Source organism: Myxocyprinus asiaticus, chromosome 22, assembly GCF_019703515.2.
Source record: "Myxocyprinus asiaticus isolate MX2 ecotype Aquarium Trade chromosome 22, UBuf_Myxa_2, whole genome shotgun sequence".
Classification (NCBI taxonomy): domain Eukaryota; kingdom Metazoa; phylum Chordata; class Actinopteri; order Cypriniformes; family Catostomidae; genus Myxocyprinus; species Myxocyprinus asiaticus.
Window position 1 is genome coordinate 44,031,857 of NC_059365.1, and position 23,848 is coordinate 44,055,704.

At 36.9% G+C, this 23,848-nt stretch overlaps 1 protein-coding gene across 3 annotated transcripts in view; it reads right to left on the reverse strand.

Annotated features, from left to right (window-relative positions):
* LOC127413305 (sorting nexin-25-like) overlaps nt 1-18,591 on the reverse strand; it is a 149,729-nt gene extending 131,138 nt beyond the window's left edge. For all 3 annotated transcript variants that reach the window (XR_007892568.1, XM_051650322.1, XM_051650321.1), the window contains exons 1-2: nt 17,431-18,591; nt 15,530-15,614 (exon numbers count right to left, since the gene is read on the reverse strand). Coding sequence is in view for 2 of the 3 variants with exons in the window: in XM_051650322.1 (XP_051506282.1) it covers nt 15,530-15,614; nt 17,431-17,724 (379 nt within the window). In the remaining variant the exon portion in view is untranslated. The remainder of the gene's footprint in view (nt 1-15,529; nt 15,615-17,430) is intronic.
* Nucleotides 18,592-23,848: the final 5,257 nt, after the last annotated feature.

The following is a 23,848-nucleotide window of genomic DNA, read 5'->3' on the forward strand; positions in this document are numbered from 1 at the left end:
ATCATGTTTATTTATAAAAAATTTTAAATGATTTTTTTTTTAAATGATTAAAAATACTGACTCCTTTATTGATATTAAAATAATATAGGCTTTTATTGCCCTTCCTTTTGTACACACAGCAGGCACTGAATTTAAGCAGCACAATCCTTTCAAATAAATAATGTTTCTGATTATTTCATCTGAATTCCACTGCTCTGCAATAAAAGAAAACAAACATTACATGATCTGCCATGACTGATGTAGGTTCAGCACACGACAGGAAGCACAAAAGCGTCCAGCATTGAAGAGAGGTTTTTGAAAGAGGGGGCGTGTCTAATTCAACAGTTCATTCTTGTGGAATTTCTAGACTGGCTAAAATTGCTTACAGCATGCTTAAAGTATTTGTTAGTGTTACAGACAAGAATGATCCCTCAAATTGTGCTTCTTGTTGAGGAGAGGTGCGCCATTACTAAAGTGATCAGACTTTTCACCTGCGATCTAAATTTTCACCCAGCAGACAATGAAACAACAAAAAAAAAAACTTGTGGCATTTCACACAACACTCTTAAAGGAATAATTCACCCAGTTCTCTCATCATTTACTCACCCTTATGTCGTCTCGACTCAAAGGGCTGTCACGATTATGAAATTTGGTTGATGATTAATTGTAAAATAAATAATTGCAATTATGACGCTTAATTGTCTGTTTTAGGGCTTTGACGAGTAATTTTCACGATTAATTGTTAAGTCATATTTATTAGGGTGCATGTCTGCTTCATACTCCTTAAGAAGTATTTTGTACATAATTAACTTCAAATATATATATCAAATAATAAAATAGGGATATACCATTACCTTTCAAGGCTTTAAAAACTATATATAGTGCATTCCTAGTTCCTATCAAAAAATAATAAAGAAAATCACGTGTAATTATTTATTTATATTTGTAATTTTTTTTTTTTTCACAAAGTGCTTTGTTGTGTAATGCACATTTGCTCATTCAAGTATTCATGAACAAAATTCACATACAGTGTAAATTATACATACTTTATACTGCAGAAATAGTAAGAGAAGTATGTTAGCATGCTATTCCAATCATAGCTATTTTTACACAAACTTGTTTTAAACCCCTGAGACCCAAGCGTGACTGATGTGTGCATTTTTTATTTCCCCTTTTGATTTGTAACTAGTAGAGATGCACCGATACCACTTTTTCTTGGAAATCTCAGTATCGGCTGATACCGATCCCGATCCGATACCAGTGTTGTTTTTTTGCATAATCAGTTTAGAATATCTTTACATTATTGTGTGGAACTAATTGGGAGTACTCTTTAATATGTAAAGAAACACAAACCTCAAACTACACATTATTTCAATATAAATGTATAGCTTATTAAGAAAAACATTATTGTTAACTAGTATACTGGATAATGTACAAAGTAATTTTTTGGAACCCGTACAACTTAAATATTATTATAATTTGTAAACACATAATAATAATAATAATAATAATAATAATAATATAATAGTAATATATAATAATATATCTCAATCGTGCACCTTTAACTTTTAAACCCTCACGCTTTTATTTTGACATTCTGAACTCTCCAGGAAGTCCTGTAAGTGTGTCTGTTTGTAGGCAAGTTCACAGTAGTTTAATTAGCTTCTTATTCAAATTCTAGTAAAAAATAAATAAAAAAATAAATAAAAATAAAAAATAAAAAAACACCTCCGGTGCCATTCTAAATGCATAATATAAATGAACTGAACTTTTGAGCATCTACATCTGAGATGTTGTTCATGAGTAGCACTCAAATATTGTGCATGGCTGTGAAGGCTAAAAATAGCCACAAGTGTGTGTGTAAACAGAGCAGCGCCATTCACTGATGCGCTGGAGCTGCGCGTGCATTTTATATATTTACTTTATAAAACTACAGCCTTTTGTGATTCACAGAGCTATCGCACATCTTCAAGTGGCTTTGAATAAAATGCACGAGTCATATGAACAACTTTAATTGTGTTTTTATGGTTCATTTCATTTTTTTTTAGTTTGACAGTAACGAACATGACTAATACACAGTATCGGACTTGGATCGGGCTCGTTGGACCGATACCCGATCCGTCTAAAAGCTTCAGTATCGGAGCCGATACCGATCCAGGTATCGGATCGGTGCATCCCTAGTAACTAGTAGCACTAAATAAACAAGCAAAAAATATATATATATTTCTTTTTTTTTTTTTTTTTTTAAAGCAAACAGTTTTCCTAAAAATGTATGTCCACATATGTGGACAGTGTGACTAAATTGTGATATTTTTTAGTAATACCAAGCTATAGAATGTCATCTATTTTTTTATATATCAAATTGTTTAGTGTGTTTCCAGGAGTGTTGGTTATTCATGATTTTGAGACGTTACAGACAGCTTTGGAACAATGAGTATTGGGAAAAGAACAAATAAAAAATAATTTGACTTGATTTGACTTTTATGTTACAGTGTTTTTATCTACTTTGGCAACAAAATGCTTCTGTGGTCATGAAATCATTTGAGAGACTGGTGTTGGCCCACCTGAAGAACATCACTGGACCCTTTCTAGATCCTCTTCAATTTGCTTATCGAGCAAACAGGTCTGTGGATGATGCGGTCAACATAGGACCGCATCATATCCTGCAACATCTGGACAGACCAGGGACATATGCAAGGATCCTTTTTGTGGACTTCAGTTCGGCTTTCAACACCATCATCCCAGCTATACTCCAGAATAAATTACACCAACTCTCTGTTCCCATGTCTATCTGTCAGTGGATTACCAGCTTTCTGACGGACAGGCAGCAGCTTTTGAGACAGGGGAATCTCACTTCCAGAACCTGTACAATCAGCACTGGTGCCCCCCAGGGATGTGTGCTCTCCCCACTACTCTTCTCCCTCTACACAAATGACTGCATCTCCAAGGACCCCTCTGTCAAGCTCCTGAATTTTGCAGACGACACCACTGTCATCGGCCTCATCCGAGATGACAATGAGTCTGCATACAGAATGGAGGTTGAACATCTGGCTATCTGGTGCAGTCAAAACAATCTTGAGCTGAACACGCTCAAAACGGTGGAGATGATTGTGGACTTTAGGAGGAACACCCCAACACTGACTCCCCTCACCATTATAAACAGCACTGTGGCAGCAGTGGAGTCATTCAGGTTCCTGGGCACTACCATCTCACAGGACCTGAAGTGGGAGACACACATTGACTCCATTGTGAATAAGGCCCAGCAGAGGTTGTACTTCCTTCGCCAGCTGAGGAAGTTCAACCTGCCACAGGCGCTGCTGATACAGTTCTACTCAGCGGTCATTGAGTCTGTCCTCTGCACTTCAGTAACTGTCTGTTTGGTTCAGCTACGAAATCAGACATCAGAAGACTACAAAGGACAGTTCGGACTGCTGAGAGGATTACTGGTTGCCCCCTGTCCCCCCTTCAAGAACTATTCACTTCCAGAGTGAGGAAAAAGTCTGGAAAAATCCCTCTGGACCCCACTCACTCTGCCCACTACCTTTTCTGAACTGTTGCCTTCTGGCCGACGCTTCAGAGCTCTGAGCACCAGAACCGTCAGGCACAGGAAGCAGTTTTTTCCCTCAGGCTATCCATCTCATGAACAGTTAAATTGCCCCATTGAGCAATAATTATGTGCAATACACAGTTTAGTCTTTTTTATATTTATCCAACACATCCAACCTCTTCTGCCATTTCATTCCTCTGAAAAAAAATAAAAAAACATTTGCACTGTACATAACAGATTGTATTAGATTTGCACTACCCATGTGTATGTGTATAATTAGTTTTTTTTTATTATTATCTGTCTTGCTGCTGTTTTTGTATTGTTGTACACTGGAAGCTCCTGTCACCAAGACAAATTCCTTGTATGTGTAAGCATACTTGGCAATAAAGCTGATTCTGATTCTGAAAATCTCAATGTTCTCTCTTTGCTCTGTCAAACAAACATGTGATAGCCAATGCTGAAGCATTTTACCCAATCACTGCCAACCATGTTAAAATAAAATGATACATTATAAATTATTAAACTTAATACTGATTACCATTGTCCTATGTCTGTCAAACATGTTGAGTGGTTTAAACATAATCTGCAGACTGAAACTGAACTTTTGATAGGATGTTTGGATTGAATGCTCTTGGCTTTATAGGAAAGCTATTGGATGCTCCATTGCTCCCTATTTAGTGAATGACTTAACCTCCAGTGTGCTGTCTGTCTGCACTGGTCTCAGAACAGTTCAAAATGCACCTTATTTTCATCCTAACTCCACATGAAGCCTCTGAAAGCAAAATTTTTTCTCAATGTGAAATGCACAGTAAATATATGATTTCTAATGAAAACCTTGTGCCATTGTACACATTAGTGTACATTGTGTTTAGCAGCATGGCGTTTCACAATAAACCACTCAAATTTAAAAAATGGCATATCGGATAAACAAGAAACTCAAATCTTTTGACTCAAAAAGGTAATGTCAGTAACGTGGTTGAAGCAGCTAATGGTTCAGGTACAGTTCTTGAGTGAAAGAGATTCTGAAATATTTAGCCTATAGTGGAGTTTGCTAAGGCAAGCATTACTATTATTATTGCCCATATTTGAGGTTAGGAATTTGAACAAAACCCTTAATCTAAGGAAACCTAGACCCTAAAGTCTACACTGCATCAAAGAATGCTGTGAAGCCATTGATATGGAATGGTGTTTCACTTACACATCCTTTGACAAATAATTATTAAGTGCAGGGCTCCACAATGCGACTAAATGATTTTAAAGTTTAAATGGTTTAAAGTTTATGGTATGGAGGTCGGTTTTTTTGAAAAACTCTATAAAGCATAAACTCATCTGTTTGGAAAAACATTTAATATTACAGTTACGACTGTAGCCCTGGTTCCCTGAAAGGAGGGAACAGGACGCTGCGTCAATGATGATCTCTGAAGTTCTTCACAATCATGCCAATTTATTATATATCCACACGCCTTCCTCATGTGGTCCCTTGGGAGCCACAGAAGCAGTATGGTGGGAGGGGAGGGAACCGGCAACGTCCTTCAAAAGAAGTCGATCTGAGAGCGAAGCAGAAAGCTATTCAATGTGCAGAAATCAACAGCGATCGAAGATAGAGCATCCAGAGCATGACAGATGATCCTATCACGACCCTGAAGAAGAAAATTATGATGAAATAGTGTTGCACTCCATGTTATATACCCGCGATGACACTAAATCTGCCGATAAATTGGTGATTGTGATCTCTGGGCTTCAGAAATCGTCACTCTTAAACAGAGCTTCCCATAGCATCAGCAACTGACACAGCGTCGAAGTGACCGACTTAAAAGGCAACTATCTTTTAGTACCATATGGTGGACATTTCACCTCAGAACTGCTGTGATACGTGTAATTAACAACGTAATATCATTTTGCAAAAATATCACCACAGTCTCAGAATTTTCATGCAATCAGGCTGAAATGTTTACTTGAAAACTTGAAAAAATGTCAAGCACCGTTTACTTAACTGAGCAGTGCTTGAAGGCTACATGTCATTTTTTATTTAACTTAATTTTATTTAAAGGAATAATTCACCCAAAAAATAAAATTCTCTCATTATTTACTCACCCTCATGCCATCCCAGATGCATATGAATTTCTTCTGCTGAACACAAAGGAAGATTTTTAGAAGAATATCTCAGCTTTGTAGGTCCATACAAAGCAAGTGAATGGTGACCAGACCTTTGAAGCTCCAAAAAGCACATAAAGACATCATAAAAGTAATCCATAAGACTCCGGTGTTTAACTCCATTGCATTCTTCGTTCATAACGTCACCTACTGGTAGGGAGAATTTATAGTAAAAAATGGACTTAAATATTTATCTGTTTCTCACCCACACCTATCATACTACTTCTGAAGACATACATTTAACCACTGGAGTGTTATGGATTAATTTTATGCTGCCTTTATGTGAATTTTGGAGCTTCAAAAGGTCTGGTCACAGTTCACTTGCATTGTAAGGACCTGCACCATTTTTGGGTGAACTATCCTCAATTAATTTTTGACTTTTTAAATACAGGAAAGTGGAGCTAAAAAACTAATGCAGCATATTAGTTGCATCAAAATTGGTATTGAGAATCATGAAATGTCACTTGTATTGGTATGGTCTACAGAAACTTTGGTATGTGACAACCCTAGTGAACCTGTAATGAGGTTTGTGAGCAGCAGAATACAGTGTGTGTGTGTGTGTGTGTATTGAGGATCTGTATCACCCTACAGTCTGAATAAACACCCCTCTGTTACTGTGAGCACAGTGGGCTCCAGGACTCAACAACGCTTTGTGTTGGTAACAGGTCTCCTGTTTTACCAGACTCACAGGGGATCAGAGCGTGTAAGCTAACTCATTATTATAATCATACATCTCATTCCATCCTGCCCCATTCAATAGTACGTCTAAATTCTCATTCATATTAATGTTACTAGCTGTCATGCAGTAGCAGCTGTTTCAGATTATGTGGTCAGACACAGCTACAAGAAACAACAAGTTTAAAAAGCATAAAATTTATAGATACCATCCATAGCAAACTGGACCCGACTTATGACCACAAAAATACTACTGGAAATATATCCAGGAATTTTATAAAATGTTGGCATCCAATGGCAGCATGTAAATGATGATTAGTTAATACAAAGCTGACATCACACCAGTCCACCTGTGATATCACACAGCATGTCAACTGGTTAAACTGATTTTCAGTATGGACATAAGCGGTCAGAAATACTCAGCACTGATTAATTCATTAGACAAGGACCTCATCCCAGAATAGATTCCTTGTTTATAGTGGCACCAAATGGAATTTAAAAAAACAACAGAGGCTACACATCATTGTTTTTCTATCTTGTTTTCTTGAGATCACAATTGTTCCAAAATTGTTAAAGATTTCGATGTAACAAAAGTTCGAGTTATCTCGAGGAACACACTGGGCCTCTCTCACTCATTTGGCTCTTTATCTCTATCCGCAACCCTCAACCTAAATCACTCACATATGCAACAAAAAACATTGTGTGATTGGTCACTGGCTGGTTATTTTTCAGATTTCACTCAGCAGTGATTGAGTAGTGTGGTGCGGGAGAAGTTCAGCACCAAGATCTGTTTAATGCGAGTCCAATGACGAGACCTACACTATCGATTTATTGAATAATGTGTCTTTTAATACACTTTCTGTTCTCTAAAGTTTGTTATTGATAAAAAATAACAAAATAAACATTTACTTCTAATCACACATAGCATGGATGCTGTAAAGAAGCCATTTGACCAAAACACTTCTGTCAAAGTCCCGTTCGCTGGTCTTAAAGAGACAGTATCTTTTTAGCACTCTTTCTACATTTCAATGTGAATATTTGTAAATAGTACAAATTAGGCATGTAAACAACAAACATGTAACATAAAATGTGCAATTTAACGACATTTATTGATGTAATACATGGACTTTGTTTATTTTTAGAAAACTAAAATGTGACAAATGATAAAACAAATAAAAATTATGATGAAATAAAGTGTGTAAAATGTATATTTCCGTAATATAACAAGTTAGAAGCTCCTCTGTATAGTTAATAACAGCATTATCTGAAAAAGAATTTCTTTCATGGTCATTTTTACCTAAATAATTGTTTCTCATTTAATAAAAATGGTTTCCTTTATATAAGCAGTACAAGAGTTGGTTACTTCTCCTCCATTTGCCATCTGAACATAAAAAAAAATTAATTAATAAAAAAAAAAAAAAAAAAGGGGGCTTTATTCGATAAGTCTAACCTTTGGTATTCACGGTCAAAATTAATCAAACCACTGAAAATGAATGGGAAAGACCAAAAAAAGAGCAATTTTTATTTTTTATTTTTTTATTTGTCAAATACAATCAATAAATCAGCCACTGTGCAGAGAAAACAAATTACAGGGTGAGACTCTAAAACATGGTTTCTCAACCTTTTGCCCACTTCGACCCACTTTTTTTGAATTTCAGTCATCCATGACCCACCATGAGGGCAGGGGTGTAACGGTTCAAATTTCTCACGGTTCGGTTTGTATCATGGATTTAGGGTCATGGTTTCAGTATGGTTCGGTATTTGTTATGTTAAAAAAAAGAAAATATTACTGCCAAATCCAAAGTAAAAATATTCTATTTGGTAATAAACGCTTCAAGAGATTTGCCCTCACTACAAATCACCATGGTTTTACTTCAGTAACCATAGTTTAACCATGGTATTTGTAGTAAAATCTTAGTAACCACAAAATTAACATGGTTACTGTCACGGTAACAATACTGTAGTATAATCATGGTTACTATATGGAAACTACAGTATTACTGTTGTAAAACCATGGTTATTTATATCAAAACTATGATTTCTGCCAAGAAAACAATGGTGACAGCAGTCATTGTTACTTCAGCCATGGCTTCTACAATATTACTATAGTAAAACTATGGTTACTATATGGCTACTACAGCATTACTGAATAAAACCATGGTTCATTTTCGTTAGTGTCCTTAACTAAAAAAAATCTCTAATTACTAACTCAACATTTAACTTAATACCTGCATTTATGGTACATGCATCAACATAAAGTGCATTTCATACTCAACTCAACATATATTCAACATTCAGAAGTTGATCACTATAGAATGAATAACCTTGCTGTTAAAATGTATGCTAGAAGGGATGTCATAACGCAATACAAGTGTTTTAATCATACGCGGAAATCCCACATATTCATCAACGGAGTAAGGGCAACGTAACTTTGGCAATGAACACTCCAAGCACTTTAGTTATTGTTATATGTCTGTCTGAACTAGCACTGAGTTCCTTAAAGGTGGAAGGGAGTGTGTCTATGTGCAGTTTCGGGCTCACCTGTGCGCCGCGTTCTATCTATCCTTGGGTGATGTCAGCATAAATAAATAATCAATGTATTACCAGTATACAGCACTCACATCGAGAAATGTCTGCAAACAGTGCCTGTTTTGTAAAGATTTTTTCACCATCACTGTTCTGATTGACCGCAAAATGAAAAAGTTCCCAGACAGGAGACTAGAATGATGCAAGGGCTTCTATCTTGCGGCTTGTATTCTCAGCTTGCCATTTTCAACTTCACACTAACGCGTGCAGAACTGTGATGTCATCAATTGATTTAACATACAGTTAATAGGACAGCTTCGCTCTGTAGAAAGTTGACCCACATGAAACAGACAGTGTGTAGTGTGTCTACGGAGTGATACAGGTGCATTAGCAGAGGTTACAACTGCGCATGTCTATTTAGTGCTTTATTTTCTTTGCCAAAGTGTATGATCCAGATGAGTCATTAAACTTGAGATGAACCATGGTGCAAATGCTTACCGAACCGTGGGTGGCGAACCGTACGGTTAGTTTCCGAGAACCGTTACACGCCTACATGGGGTGGGGAGGAGGGGGATATTGCAGGATAAACTACGATTGAGAGCGTGCATTCTTGGTTAACAGACTACGCATGTGCACACATAATGTGTCTATGAACGCGCCCGCTGATGGACCACCGCTCTCATTAAACATCAGCTGTGCTCAGATATTCTTTGTTGTTTATTTCATTCGTTACATCCTTTTGCAGCTTATTTCCCTCTTTAACTGTGCTCTGCTTCAACCATTCAGAGAGCAACCATAAACACTTTGATAAAGGAACAACTCAATTGAATTCATGCACATTTAATAGGCTATTGGTAAATATATTTTTTATGATGAAATAATAACGCGGGCCGCAAAAGATGTCTCGAGGGCCGCATGCGTGAGTAGCACTGCTAGAGCATGCAACGCTGCATAAATAGACCATGTCCAAAAAGAACGATTCGTAGCATTTATGGATTATTGTGATTGGACAGCTAATAATTAACATCAGAGAAATGCAGCCTCTGACTTATGGTTGTTTACATAAACCTGGAGATATTAACACGATTCGACAATAGAGGTCACTTTTGCCCCAAACATTGCAAATGTACAGTTCTATCCTTCTAATTGGTACTCATGTACTCATGACAGAAAAGATCTCACAACCCAGCAGACAATGATTGGGTCGCGACCCAGTGGTTAAGAAACCCTGCTCGAAAACATCCACAGTGCAAAACATACACACCCACTCACACACAAACACACTTACACACACTTTTTTTTTTTCATTTGTCAAAAAAAAAAGAAAATAAATCAGTCACAATGCTAAAAATATACGCTCAGAAATTAAAGGGTGAGACGATAACACAATTACAATGCAGAACACACACACACACACACACACACACAAAAGGTCATCAATAAGTGGAGCTCTACAGCCATCTTTTGGTCATTGTTGGCATTACAAGTTATCTGTTGTTTTCCAGCTAATGACAGCAATCTGACACACACACACACACACACACATTTGCAAAATAAATGTTTACTATAGAAAGTTTGAAATTGCAAATATTTTACTCTGATTCTTCTGTTTTATACTCTAATTGAATTTTCAGAATTCTGCAGTTCATTTCTGTTTCTTAATATTCATTTTCTTGACATTATTATGCATTTACTTTGAGTTATAAATTTGTTTTGTTTGAAATAAATTATTGGTAGAAACCTGCTTATTCTGTGTCTTCTCTCTGTAACACCATGGTCAGGTTTGATGACAAGCATAATGACATTAACTACATAAACTGACACTTCAAATTCATTATAAAATGCTAAACCTTGACAAATAATTTATGTTCTTCATGTCCCAACTTATAGAAGTTTAGGTTCTGAATAAAAAAAAAATAAATTTGCTTATTTGTATACGCAAATTAACTGTAAAATGTAGAAATGTACATGTAAAAAAAATCAGAATTTTATAGTTCTTACTTCAGGGAAGAAAAAAATGGATCATTATAAAGGGTTACACATCTGACCTTTCTGGGCCTGCCGGCCGATGAAAACGACCAAGGGAAAAAGACAAACCTACAAAAGAAGAATCAATATAGTGTGTGTGTGTGTGTGTACTGAGGTGAAAGAGATATTTGATGGATGCAGATAGTGGTTTAAGCTATAATGTCATTCCACCCACACAGCTCCAAACAAGACAGAAAGAGACAGATGGGGAGAGAGAGAGAGACTAGAGAGACAGATAACAGGAGAGACAGGGAAAAAGCAAGCATTGTCAGAGTCAGCCATTGTATTCTCAAGCATATCCCAAAATACAACAGTAACATAGTCCTCAAGAGACTGAGACAGAGACAGAAAGAAAGATAGAGAGAAAGAGACAGGAGTTTATAACTCTTCAGACCCAATACTGTCTACAGCGACCTGAAACTGTGTTCTAAAAGTACCCCAGTGTCACAGAGCTGTTCCTGAAACAGATTTTATTTCCAGCACATACAGTCACCCCAAAAGGTACTGTATTTGGACACTTTAGTCACATAAAATATGATTTCATATCAAAATGATATCAATATTCATATCAAAATATGAAACCAAGAGCATTTATTTTAAAGAAAGCCTTACAGAAATTTAGAGTACATGACAAATTTGCTGCAAACTTGACTCAAATTCGCCACTGATTATTTTCACATCCAAATGAGGTTCACCACTACCGGTGAAGAGCTGCAAACTTCTGGCAAACATTTGCAGCAAATCACAAGTATTATTTGCATGAGAAAATAATGAGTGGCAAATCTGCGACAAATTTGTGGCTAGTTTGGCAGAACTCTTTTGATTTTTTTGTAAGTGAAGATAGCGTGAGCACACTTTTCAAGCAAAAGTTTAAATGATAAAACAATAGATAAACTGTTCAAAATAAAGACAAAAAGCATTTGGACACTTTGTGGTTGTCAAACGTTAGTGGAACATGTCAACAGTTAATGTGATGAGCCACACCTGTGGTTACACTGCTAGTTCTCTTGAGGAGAACTGACTTCATACATCCATTAATCCTCTCTGCAACACCAGTTTCTTTAAAAGAACATTCTGGGTTCAATACAAGTTAAGCTCAATCGACAGCATTTGTGGCATAACGTTTACTACTGCTAAAAATAACTTTAACTCATCCCTCCTTTTCTTTAATAAAAGCAAAATCGAGATTACAATGAGGCACTTACAATGGAAGTGAATGGGGCAAATTTTGGGAGGGTTTAAAAGAAGAAATTTGAAGCTTATTTTTTATAAAAGCACTTACATTCATTCTTTCATTAAAACTTGTGTTTTATTTGAGATGTAAAGATGTTTAAATCATCATTTTTACAGCTGTTTAAGGGTTTATTAAACAGCTGTAAAAATGTAAAAACTTATTTTTTACGTCTTGTGACTATACTTTTAAAACAGTGAGTATTTTTACGTTTACAGATTGGCCCCATTCACTTCCATTGTAAGTGCCTCACTGTAACAAGTCGAAATTAAAATGGCTCAGAGTGTAGTTAGTTAGTTCTCAGCATAATTTGTTTGCTGATCACTTGCTTTTATATTTGTTATCAAATGCAGTCACATTCAGACATTTGTAAGTGTGCAAGTGTAAGGGCCGCAGTGGGACTCTTCCTGAGATGCTTTCTGAAACGGCTCTTTGATCTGCTCTGGACTCCGAGATATTCCAGAAAAATCCAGTCAGTCTGAGTCGGAGCTCAGGGACAGAGAGCTGATCTTGTGACTGTCAGAGGTCAAAGGTGAAAATACCTCAAGGGTTGCTGTGTGCTGGGAAAATGGATTTCCCATTTCGTTCAGCATTCACGTTCAAGCATAAATCGTTTAAAGGGACACTGGTCAGTTAACTTGTGAACATGGCCAAAGAGTCTATCACAGCAGCAGAATATGGTTGTCAGTCCTGTATTTGAGTGCTTAAAATGGTTACCTTCACAAACAGTTTGGTTATTTACGAGGGTAACAACTGCATTCTAACCGAACTGACAACTGTAATTTTTCATGACTCACAACCGCATTTTCTGCAAACCCATGCTGTGTGAACGGAACCGCACTGGACAACAAATTGTCTTTCACATCATATAATGCAAGAGCCACTCTCACTGCACACACACATCTCATTTGTGTGTTGCATTTTATCATGTGGGGTTTCGGCACCTCACAGAGACGGAGATATGAGCCATGTGTCATCTGAAGGTCCTGACGCTGACTTCCTTCGGAGCTCATCCATTTTGTGGTCTGGCCATGAGCCGTACGACTCAAATGCTGCGCTCTACACTCGCTTAAAAATCATTCAAAGTGGCAGTCGATTAATTAAGATTTGGCATGAACACGCACCTTCATTAGACTTGTTTATTTAATAAAACGTCGTCAGTTGTGATAAGACTTGCCAGTGTTATGGATGCAACCATCTTTGATATTTAATTTAGTCACTGTTTTTAAGGTTAAAGGTGTTAGAAATCAGGCTTGACTTCTGTTATATATAAATATATATAAAACATATATATATATATACATACACACACACACACACACACACACACACACATACATATATACACACACACCAATCAGCCACAACATTAAAACCACCTGCCTAATATTGTGTAGGTCCCCCTCGTGCCACCAAAACAGCGCAAACCCGCATCTCAGAATAACATTCTGACATGATATTCTTCTCGCCTCAATTGTACAGAACGGTTATCTGAGTTACCATAGGCTTTGTCAGTTTGAACCAGTCTGGCCATTCTCTGTTGACCTCTCTCATCAACAAGGCGTTTCCATCCACAGAACTGCCACTCACTGGATGTTTTTTGTTTTTGGCACCATTCGGAGTAAATTCTAGAGACTGTTGTGCGCGAAACTCCCAGGAGATCAGCAGTTACAGAAATACTCAAACCAACCCATCTAGCACCAACAATCATCCATGCGATTATCTAATCAGCCAATTGTGTGGCAGAAGTGCAGTGCATAAAATCAGGCAGATACGGGTCAGGAGCTTCAGTTAATATTCATATCAACCATCAGAATGGGGAAATTTCAAATATTATCGGCCGATATTAGCCTTTCACTGATATATCGGTATTGCCGTATATTTTACAGATATGCGCAGATATGAAAACTTTTTTTCAGAACATATAATGCAGAAAACAATGCTTTAGAATTAGTGTCATTATGTAGTTTGTCCAGCAGAGTGCGCTCCAACTCCACTGTAAACAGAGCTGACTCTGAACTAATGGTGGCTCTGCAGACAAGGCGGAGTTGAGCGGTGTCTTCGCGGTAAGTTGCTAAATAGTTTGTGAAATACATACTGGAAAGTTAATAAACAATCACCCCATCATTTTCCCTTTTCAATATAACTAATATAACGTTAACCCTGTCCCTGACAACCATGTCACTCATGTCTGTTTGCTGTTAGCCAGCTATAGTTTGTCAGTGCAGTCAGTAATGTAGCAGACTGAAAGGTAAACATCAGAGCATCTTTATGCAGCTCAGCAGACAACGGTGCAGTGGTGGATTGTGTCTGCTGAGTGTTGATTTCACGCTACATTGTTACCTAGTTGGTGAGACGCAATGCTGGTCCATCTTTTACTCTCCGTGACAACGAGCTTACAGCTAACTAGCTAACCACGTAGTTACTTTCATTTCTTGTCAGCTGAGTGGAAGCTAATGTGCAAACATGTATTCACCAAACTGTTTTGTTCAGGATTCATAGTTTGGTACCCCCTTCAACCGAACAATTCCAATCGTTGCATTTACAAAATGTAATATTTAAAAGTCTGGTTTTCCACCGTTGAAAGTTTCCCCTGAACTTGTATAGCAGAATACGGTGTAACACCGCTTGACTCAGCAGGTGTTAATGCTTCTTGTTTTACAACCTGCCAATAATTGACTGGCAGTATTCAAATAGTCAGCATTTGACTGATACTAAACAGTACTGATGTTTATTTAGCTATTTTTTTATTTTTATTTATTCTTTATTTAAATGGTCAGCATTTGACTGATACTAAACAGTACTGATGTTTATTTAGCTATTTATTGTATTTTTATTTATTCTTTATTTTCTCAGGTGTTCATTTTTAGAATTTGTTGACAATGTATAATAATAATGTCAAAAATTCTTTGATAAAAATATTTAAGAAAGCAGCCTTCTGAGTACCTTTGCATAGTCATATCGGTGCAAAATCGGTGAAAAATCCACATAGAAAGTCTGTTTTCATTCCAGCTCAAAAAATTAACTATATCGGCTACCATATCGGTAATCGGTGAATTTTCCCCCTCTAAAATCGGTATTGTCTCGATCTCAAAAATCCCATATCGGTCGGGCTCTAATTAGAGTGTCAAAATTAAGGTGCATCTTAAAAAAATATACATTGATGTTTACACGTTGCATCGATGACGTCGTATCGTTGGTTATTTGATCGATGTATCGATCCAGATTAATGGATCGTTACACCACTACTACTAAACTCACAGGGTGTTGATTTCACTGCAAAACCATTTCCTGTTTACATGCTGAAGTCACATGTGCAACATTCACAAAAATGAAGTGAACAGTTTAATCCACTAAAGACCGTGCAGGCTGCCGGAAGGACCACTCACCTTCTTTAAGGGCCTTATCCACATTGAGAGACACCACAACCCTCCTGGTTTGGGCTGAATCCAGCAGTGGCACACAGAACCGGCCCTACAGATCACAGAGTGTGAAAGTCAACCATCAGACATATCCTATATATGAAACATACAAGAAAATTCCTAGTCCGACAACAGAAATATCAGCTGATATTTGGCCATTTTTAGATTATCTGTATCAATTCATAATCTTGAATTACACTTTGCCAATTATTACAGGGTTCCAAGCTTCCAACTCTTTTCGACTAATGACATTCCATTACTTTTTCCAGTCATTTATGATTTCTGGAAACCAAATTTTATAAATCATTTTGATTCAGACTGATTCACTAATCAATCATTAAAACCGTTTTGTGAACCATTTCGATTAAATTACTGCACAGAACCAACTTAAAAGAAGGGTTTGCTCATAAATCGGACAACATTACTACTCTACACAAACTTTAATCAAGAGCCATAATGAGGGAATGAAATAACAAGAAAATTTTACTTCCACTTTAAAAATTTCCATGCCTTTTGAGATTTTATTCATTCCAACCTGATCTCATGAAAATTCGTACATAATTTATGAGTTGGCTATTTCGTATGGTCTCGCACGATGTTGTTCACATAAACTCGTACGACTTCATCACCTGCAAATTCCCGGATGTCAAATTCAGAAATTAGCACGAGTTCCACGCAGGAGGCGTTAAGGACATGTTTATTAATATTATGTCCTTACCCAAACCCCTTTTCTAAACCTAACCGATCAGTAGAGTGTGTAAACATGATAGGAAGCTGTTGTGTGTGACAGAAGCAAGTAATTGTCACGTATTAGATGGAAACGATGTCCAGCGACATCATTGGCTGTAGTGAAAGTCGTGGGAATTCAAACGAGTGCAGTCGCACGATATCATACGAATTAGCCAAATTTAGAAAAGTCGTACGAATCCTGACGATTTCGCCGTGAGAGTGTGTTGATTAATTCCCATGACTTTTTCAGGCCTGGAAAATACTATTTTAAAATTCCCTGATATTTCCAGGATTTTCATGAACGTGTTAGGCTATTAGAAGCTGTAATCCTCCCTTGTGTCATTTCCTAAATATATTTACAGCTTTGTCAACTGATAATGTGCAAATATTTTACATGAATTGTGAATAAATAATGTGTCAAACTATTTAATGTATATACAAGTACAAAATACAAATATTCAATGCACGTCTCTCAACTGAAAGGAATATTCTGGATTTAATACCAGTTAAGCTCAATCGACAGCATTTGTGACAAAAATTTCAACTCATCTCTCATTTTCTTTAAAAAAAGCAAAAATTGAGATTTCAGTGAGGCACTTACAATGGAAGTGGATGGGGCCAATTGTTTGAGGGTTTAAAGGCAGACATGTAAGGCTTTCAATTTTATAAAAGCACTTACATTAATTCTTCTAATAAAACTCGTGAATTATTTGAGCTATAAAGTTGTTTAAATCGTCATTTTTATGGTCGTTTTAGGGTTTACAGCGTTAGGTCAATGAAGCAGCAATGTTGTAACATTGTATAACTTTACACAGATAAGGTTAGCACGCGATTTTATCACACTATGTTGATATTATGTCTTGTGACTATACTTTTGAAACAGTGAGTATTTTAACGTTTACGGATTGGCCCCATTCACATCCATTGTAAGTGCCTCACTGTAACCCAGATATATATATATATATATATATATATATATATATATATATATATATATATATATTTTTTTTTTATTTTAAGAAAAGGGCTGATGAGTTGTAATAATTTGTATTGTAATCAACGTTATGTAATAAAGTCAGGCTTTGAAATAGTCAGAGTGTGTTGGTAAGTGTGTGTTTGGGTAGTCTTGTCAGTCTTACCATTAACTTCTGAAATAAATCCACCAGCTTCGATGACTGTCTCTTGGTCGTGTCAAACCTGCTGATCTTCGGGGGGCTTTTCCTCACCAGCAGCCCGAAACTCCCCAGCAGGAAACAGAACAACGCGAAGGACACATACAGAAAGAGTTTGAGGAAAAACGAAGAGAGACTGAGTCCTCCAGAGCCGAGCTGAAACACCAGCACCGCCGCCGCGATGCCGAGGAACAGAGATGGGTAGACGGCGCTGGGCATGAGGGTGCTGTTGATGCTTCTTCGGCCATCAGGGGGATGCATAGTGATGCAGCTGACAATGACATGTCCTCACATGTGCACAACAACAGAGGAGAACCTGCATGCCCCTTGAGTTCACAGTCCAGATGTCACTCATCACCATGTGTGTTCAAATTCACAAGGTATCCATAGCTGATCCAGACATGAAGAGCCACTTCAGACAGAAAATTCACCTGCAACTGCTCATTTAGATGGCTGCATTTATAATGCAACAGATATTCCAAATCTGGAGCTCCACTTCGTCACATAAAACACAAGAAATGCGCGTGCTACTGTAGCATTTACATGTTACACAGTTGCACTTGAACGTATATCTGTAACATATGTTTCACTAATGCACTTTAGGCGGGAACATCTGTTACACTGTTTCAATTTGTAACTCTTGTTACAATTTCTTGAAGAAGGACACCAGTAAAAGTGAAAATTATGATCAGAGATAACCTGGTTGGCTCTAGGAGCTAAGAGGGTTGCTCATTTAAATCCTCCTACCAAATGCAAAAGTATAGTCTAGTGCACACCAGGAGCATCAAGTTATAGAAAACCGCTCTGATGCCTTACATAAGACCAGTGCGTTCATCCAAATATATAAAATCACCTACAGCTGACTGGCGGGCAGCGTTCAGCTCCATTAAAAATAGCGCACGAGCGAATACAAACAGAGGGGCATCGCCCGATGAATGTATGTTTCCGACTGGCAGTATGTGATATAAATACGTAAAAACACCGTGTTCACATCCCAATGTCTACTGCAATCCGCAACTAAATCAAAACAGGTTAAAAAAAAAAAAAAAAAAAAAATCAAACTCTCTATCCATCGCGTTGACGAGCGCCCTCAGGTCTGCTTGGATCCACTAACTAGGGGGCGAATATGCTAATCCTACTATGGAAATTATACGGTTCATTAATATCAATAACCCAACGTGACGTTCACCAAGTAGTTCTAACTGATTGGCTGAACGGCTGACGTTAGTGAGTGGGCGGTGGATTGCTGGCGAATGAACGGCACGGGCTATGACGAAAATAAGTCTTATAAATATGAATTAGTCACATGACTATACGGTAGCTGAACGTTACCAAGCAACGTCAACATTATCTTGTTAATATTTATGAGGGAAGTCTTCACCGTAGTAGAGACAGCGTTATTTGTTTCCCAACCGTATTCCGGCAACTCCCGTGATTGATATATTTAGACGTCAAATGATTGGACGAAAGTTGTCGATACGTCACCAGCTTGACGACGCCTTCTGATTGGATAGTTATCGGCTGTGTCTCATTTGGAAGGCATCGTTCTAGGTAGGACGTGTCCTTTGAAGGATGCAGTACACCGAGCGTCCTCCATTAAACAAATCTCGTTTAAACGAGACGGCCTTCGTAGGACAAACGGAAACAGAACTTATCATGGTTGCTATGACAGCACGCCACTCTTTAACAAGCGCGAGCGCTTTGAGTGAGACGGTAACAAAGTCCCTCTGGAAGAGAATGTATGAGGTACATTTTAGGAGAGTTATAATGATGTAAGGAGAAAAGAAAATAGATTTTACAGGTGTACTTTTAGTCTAATACTTTATTTGAATTATATATTAATATAATTATACATATTATATACTCTGCACCCATCTACTGGGGTACTTCAACTTGGGAATTAACATTCCTTGTGTTTGAACATCATATTTACGGGCAAATTGGCGTAATTATTATTATTATATACATTTTCGTTGAAGCAAAGAATTGTGGGTAATATAATAATAATAATATATATATATATATATATATATATATATATATATATATATATATAAAATTATTATTATTATTATTATTATTTTATTTTTTATTTCTTATTGAACATGAACAAAATGTACATTTATAATGGCATTCATAAATGTAAATGAAAACAATAAAACAAATAACAGGGCACACAGATAAACTGAAGAAATAACATAAATAAATAAATGAAGATAACAAGTTAACTAAAGTTCGGGACCAGGCCACGCCTCAACCAATCAGCTACTTCCCGTCAACGCACTTATACTGAACCAACCTCCTCAGCTCCGTTTGTCTCAGTTTCTCGACCCCACCCAACCCTTCCCTCCTAACCCATCCCTTAAACCCTCTAGTATTACATTTGGTCCTAGATGCACATCCCAAAGTGCAACGCTTTAATCGGGATACATTTGAGGGAACTTTTATCTACATTTAAATTGCCTGTTACCACCCATCAGTTGATCTTGTTATAAAGAGGTTTATATTAAGTATGCAGTTGTCAATTATCTTCTGTATACTAAATTATTTAAAATCCAGATTTTTGTACTGGTTTATTTCATATAATATTACAATATTTTTCATAATGTGTATTTAAATTTTTGGTTTTGAATTTGATTTCAAAGAATAATTTTAATGTAAAAAGAATAAAAAACAAATATGCAAAATGTTTTAAAACATAGGCCTACTGTAAAAATATTGAGAATGAATAGAGAAGTGTTAGACTTTTCCTTTTATGAGTGCAGTCCATTCATCATTTAAACATTAACCTACAGATTTATTGATGAGAACTTGATCCTGTTACTTGATCCTTTGCCATCTCCTGGTTGCAGACAGGTGTTGTAACATCGGTGAAGTTGTTACTATACAACAATTTTCCATCACAAATTTGGCATTTAATTGGATTATTAGTTTGATTCAAAGTAAAATATTGGCAGACTACAAGGTCTGGAAAGCAGCTGTCCGATGTGTTGAAGGGGTTTGTGCAATTGCGTCAAACAGATTTAAACAGTCGGAGCACATTTTATGGCTGATGAACTACAAAAGATTCAGAATCAGTTTGATGATCATTTAGTTGAAGTCTTTTTATAATCCTTTTGTGAACTGAATTAGTGCTGTTAAAGCTTCTGAATGTGTAGTAGTTCAGTGGTCACGAAAACTAACATATCAGTCCATTTCCCCGAGCGGAATCGATTCCAAGCTTTAGAGTCGTTTCTCGATTCCCAATGCCTCGGAATCAATTCTTTTTGGAATCGATTCCCAGCCCTACCCATTCTGTTCTGACGAGCTCGCTACACTGCATGCAACAACAAACCAAGCGTGAGAGTCGTAGCCAAATGACTCTTTTGAACCGGGTCTTTTTCATGAATCACCCGGAAAGAACTGAGGATTTGAACTCAGGAGCTCAGGTTAGCACTTTGAATCAGAGTCACTTTCTCAGCGAATCAACCATCAGTGAACTCATAACTGGGAGCGCAGACATTTCAAAATAAGAGTCCCATGTGTATTTCAGGCTTCTTTATAATTAAAAGTCCCGTACTGTGTACCATTTTTTTTTTCTCCTGGTAATGATTGATTGGGATTGGAGTAGCACAATAAACTGCATCTGGGATTTCATTCAGTTTGCACTCTTGTAGTCTCTTTGTCTGGGGCCATCCGGTAACAGTAAAGAAAGACTAAGGCAATATATATATATAATCAAGTTTTTGACACTTAGTACAATTGAGGGACTTGTACACAACTATTACACAAGGTGCAAACATTCACCGATGCTCAAGAAGACAACACTACTATATGTATACTATACTCTATGTAAATATCTGTTATGTAGATTCTGAAGAGCAGTACTAAATAAAAAAACATCTTTTATCTCTTACATTTGTATAAATTATGAAAGGGGTGTCAACATTGATGAGACAAAAAGGAATGCAAACTTATCCTCTCAACTATATATACTGTTTATTAAACCTCCGATTAATGGGTTATCAGCTGTCTTCCTTTTCTTCTGCTTTCTATCTTGTTTCTGAACAGCAATCTAAATCGAGCAATTCTGTGATTTGGGGACTAAAAACAGCCATTTGGCTCTTTAATGTTTCAGTTTAGGAGCCAATGGTTCCTAAGAAATTTTTTTTAGTCTGGAGCCCTGTTTTGTTACGTTTGTCAGTAGGGGACAATCTTAAATTGTCATCCCTGTTACTGTGATTTTGTACAGAAAACAGCTGATAATCAAAAAGTGGATATTTGTAGAGACATCAGTATTAAATTCTCTTTCTAGTAAATGCTTTGTAGTGTAATGATCTTGAGCATAAATCTAGTTATGGCTAAATGAACTGTAAAACTGTCAACTCTGTTACTTTTTAAAATCATAGCTATATCTCAACATATATTTCAAAATGTAAATTAAGCTTGAGATGGCACAGTGCAATTTATTAACACTATGACACTACTGTCATTGGCCTCATCCAAGATGCCGATGAGTCTGTATACAGAAGGGAGGTTGAACGGCTGGATCACTGGTGTAGTCAAAACAACCTTGAGCTGAACACACTCAAAACGGTGGAGATGATTGTGGACTTTAGGAAGAACACCCCAACACTTACCCCCCTCACCATTCTGAACAGCACTGTGGCAGCAGTGGAGTTATTCAGGATCCTGGGCACTACCATCTCACAGGACCTGAAGTGGGAGACACACATTGACTCCATTGTGAAAAAGGCCCAGCAGAGGTTGTACTTCCTTCGCCAGCTGAGGAAGTTCAACCTGCCATAGGTGCTGTTGATACAGTTCTACTCAGTGGTCATTGAGTCTGTCCTCTGCACTTCAGTAACTGTCTGGTTTGGTGCAGCTATGAAATCGGGTATCAGAAGACTACAAAGGACAGTTCGGACTGCTGAGAGGATTATTGGTTGACCCCTGATCTCCCTTCAAGAATTGTATACTTCCAGAGTGAGGAAAAAGGCTGGAAAAATCACTCTGGACCCCACTCACCCTGCCCATTACCTTTTTGAACTGTTGCCTTCTGTCCGACGCTTCAGAGCTCTGAGCACCAGAACCGTCAGGCACAGGAACAGTTTTTTTCTCTCAGGCTATCCATCTCATGAACAGTTAAATTGCCCCATTGAGCAATAACTATGTGCAACACACAGTTTAGTCTTTTTATAACTGTATATAACAGATTTGTATTTGTACTGTGTGCAAATATATATATATATATATATATATATATATATATATATATATATATATATATATATATATATAGTCTTATTGTGTATTCTATATTTACTTTATTTTCTGTTCAATTTTTATTTTTTATTCAATTTTTTTTAATTATTATTTTTGTATTATTATCTCTGTCTTGTTGCTGTATTATATTGTTGTGCACTGGAAGCTTCTGTCACCAAGACAAATTCCTTGTATGTGTAAGCATACCTGGCAATAAAGCTGATTCTGATTAAGAAAGAATGTTTAAAATCTCACAGAAATTTCCTTTAAAAAAAAAAAAAATCACCTTTTTGAAATCACCTTTAAAAATAGAAAAAAGAAAAGAAAAAAAAGAAAAATGAAATGGTGCAGATTTAGCAGATGACCCACATTATTAATAATTAATAATAAACAACAACAGCAATAATACATGGCAATAGTGCTGTATGACTACAATATTAAAAACCGTGGTAATTACATGGTATTGAAAGATACTTCAGTGTCCCAAAGAACACTGTGATAAATGGCGGTTTTGGTACTTTTTGGGAGTTACGCCGTATTCTCACTTACTCCATGAGCAGGGCGTGAGCAACGTCGCGTTTGGGCTTTCACACAGACCTTTTTCACAGACTGTGATGACGCGTTTCCGCCTTATTAATCAGCGTAAATCTCGCAATTTTTTATATGATAATTTTTTTAAATATTGAGTGTAAATTTATAACATTATGCTTTGTGTTATATTACCCTGATTTTTTATTTTTATTTTTATTCTTCTGGAAAGTCATTCAAATGTAATAGTGGATTTTTTCTTTTGCGTAAAAATAATATTCGCTGTGATCTCCCATTTACTGCTGTCGAAGTTTACCATGCAAACTTTTTCTTACGCGTTCCAAAACCAGGAGTGTGAAAAAGGTATATTGGCCGTGTCTCTTTTCTAGGTTCCTACGGCAATTGCGGGCAGTCACATGTACTTGTTTATCAGCATACATAATGATTGTTTAATATATATATAAGCCCCTTTAAGGCAAGTCAGTCCACTCTGCAGTTATCTTTGGAACGCTCTCGGGCAGGCTGGGCAGCTATTTCTTTGTAACAAGCGACACAAAAGTGCAGCTCCTATCTACTTGAAATGCGGAAAGACTGAAATTTCCAAAACGGTTGG